We start from the raw sequence: 492 nt of genomic DNA, 5'->3' as shown, positions 1-492 counted from the left end.
AAAGCGTCTGTCAGTGAGAATGACACTCTGGAGAAACCTCACTATAACCAGATTTGGCAGGTGCCGCTCTCCTCCCCTCCCCTCCGAGGCGCGGGGGTTGGGAGGGCAGTTGCGGGAAAAGGCGTAGGCGCGCTTCTCATTGCGCATCCTCGGGCTGGCTCCTTGTTTCTGGGCTGCCGGCGGTTCGGTCTGCGGCAGGCGGGCGATCATGGCGCTGAGCAATTTCCTCTTCGCCCAATGCATCTGCTACTTTCTCGCCTTCCTTTTCAGCTTCATCGTGGTGGTGCCGCTATCGGAGAACAGCAACGACTTCCACGGCCGCTGCCTGCTCTTCACCGAGGGCATGTGGCTCAACGCCAACCTGACGGCCGAGCGGCAGCGCTTCACCGTTCAGGAGTGGGGACCCGAGTCCGCCTGCCGCTTCAGCCTCTTCGCCGGCCTCCTCTCCCTTCTTCTCGCCGCAGTGCAGGCCTGGAGGACCCTCTTTTTCCT

At 62.2% G+C, this 492-nt stretch overlaps 1 protein-coding gene across 1 annotated transcript in view; it reads left to right on the top strand.

The window, feature by feature from the left end:
• Positions 1 to 208: 208 nt before the first annotated feature.
• Positions 209 to 492, top strand: part of TMEM179 (transmembrane protein 179) — an 8,564-nt gene continuing 8,280 nt past the window's right edge. Inside the window, exon 1 of the mRNA XM_015814635.1 lies at positions 209 to 492. This exon is cut by the window's right edge and continues 8 nt beyond it. Coding sequence (XP_015670121.1) covers positions 209 to 492 — 284 coding nt within the window.

Source organism: Protobothrops mucrosquamatus, unplaced genomic scaffold, assembly GCF_001527695.2.
Source record: "Protobothrops mucrosquamatus isolate PMUCROS unplaced genomic scaffold, P.Mucros_1.0 scaffold_90, whole genome shotgun sequence".
Taxonomy (NCBI): Eukaryota; Metazoa; Chordata; class Lepidosauria; order Squamata; family Viperidae; genus Protobothrops; species Protobothrops mucrosquamatus.
This window is presented reverse-complemented; position numbering and strand designations above follow the sequence as displayed.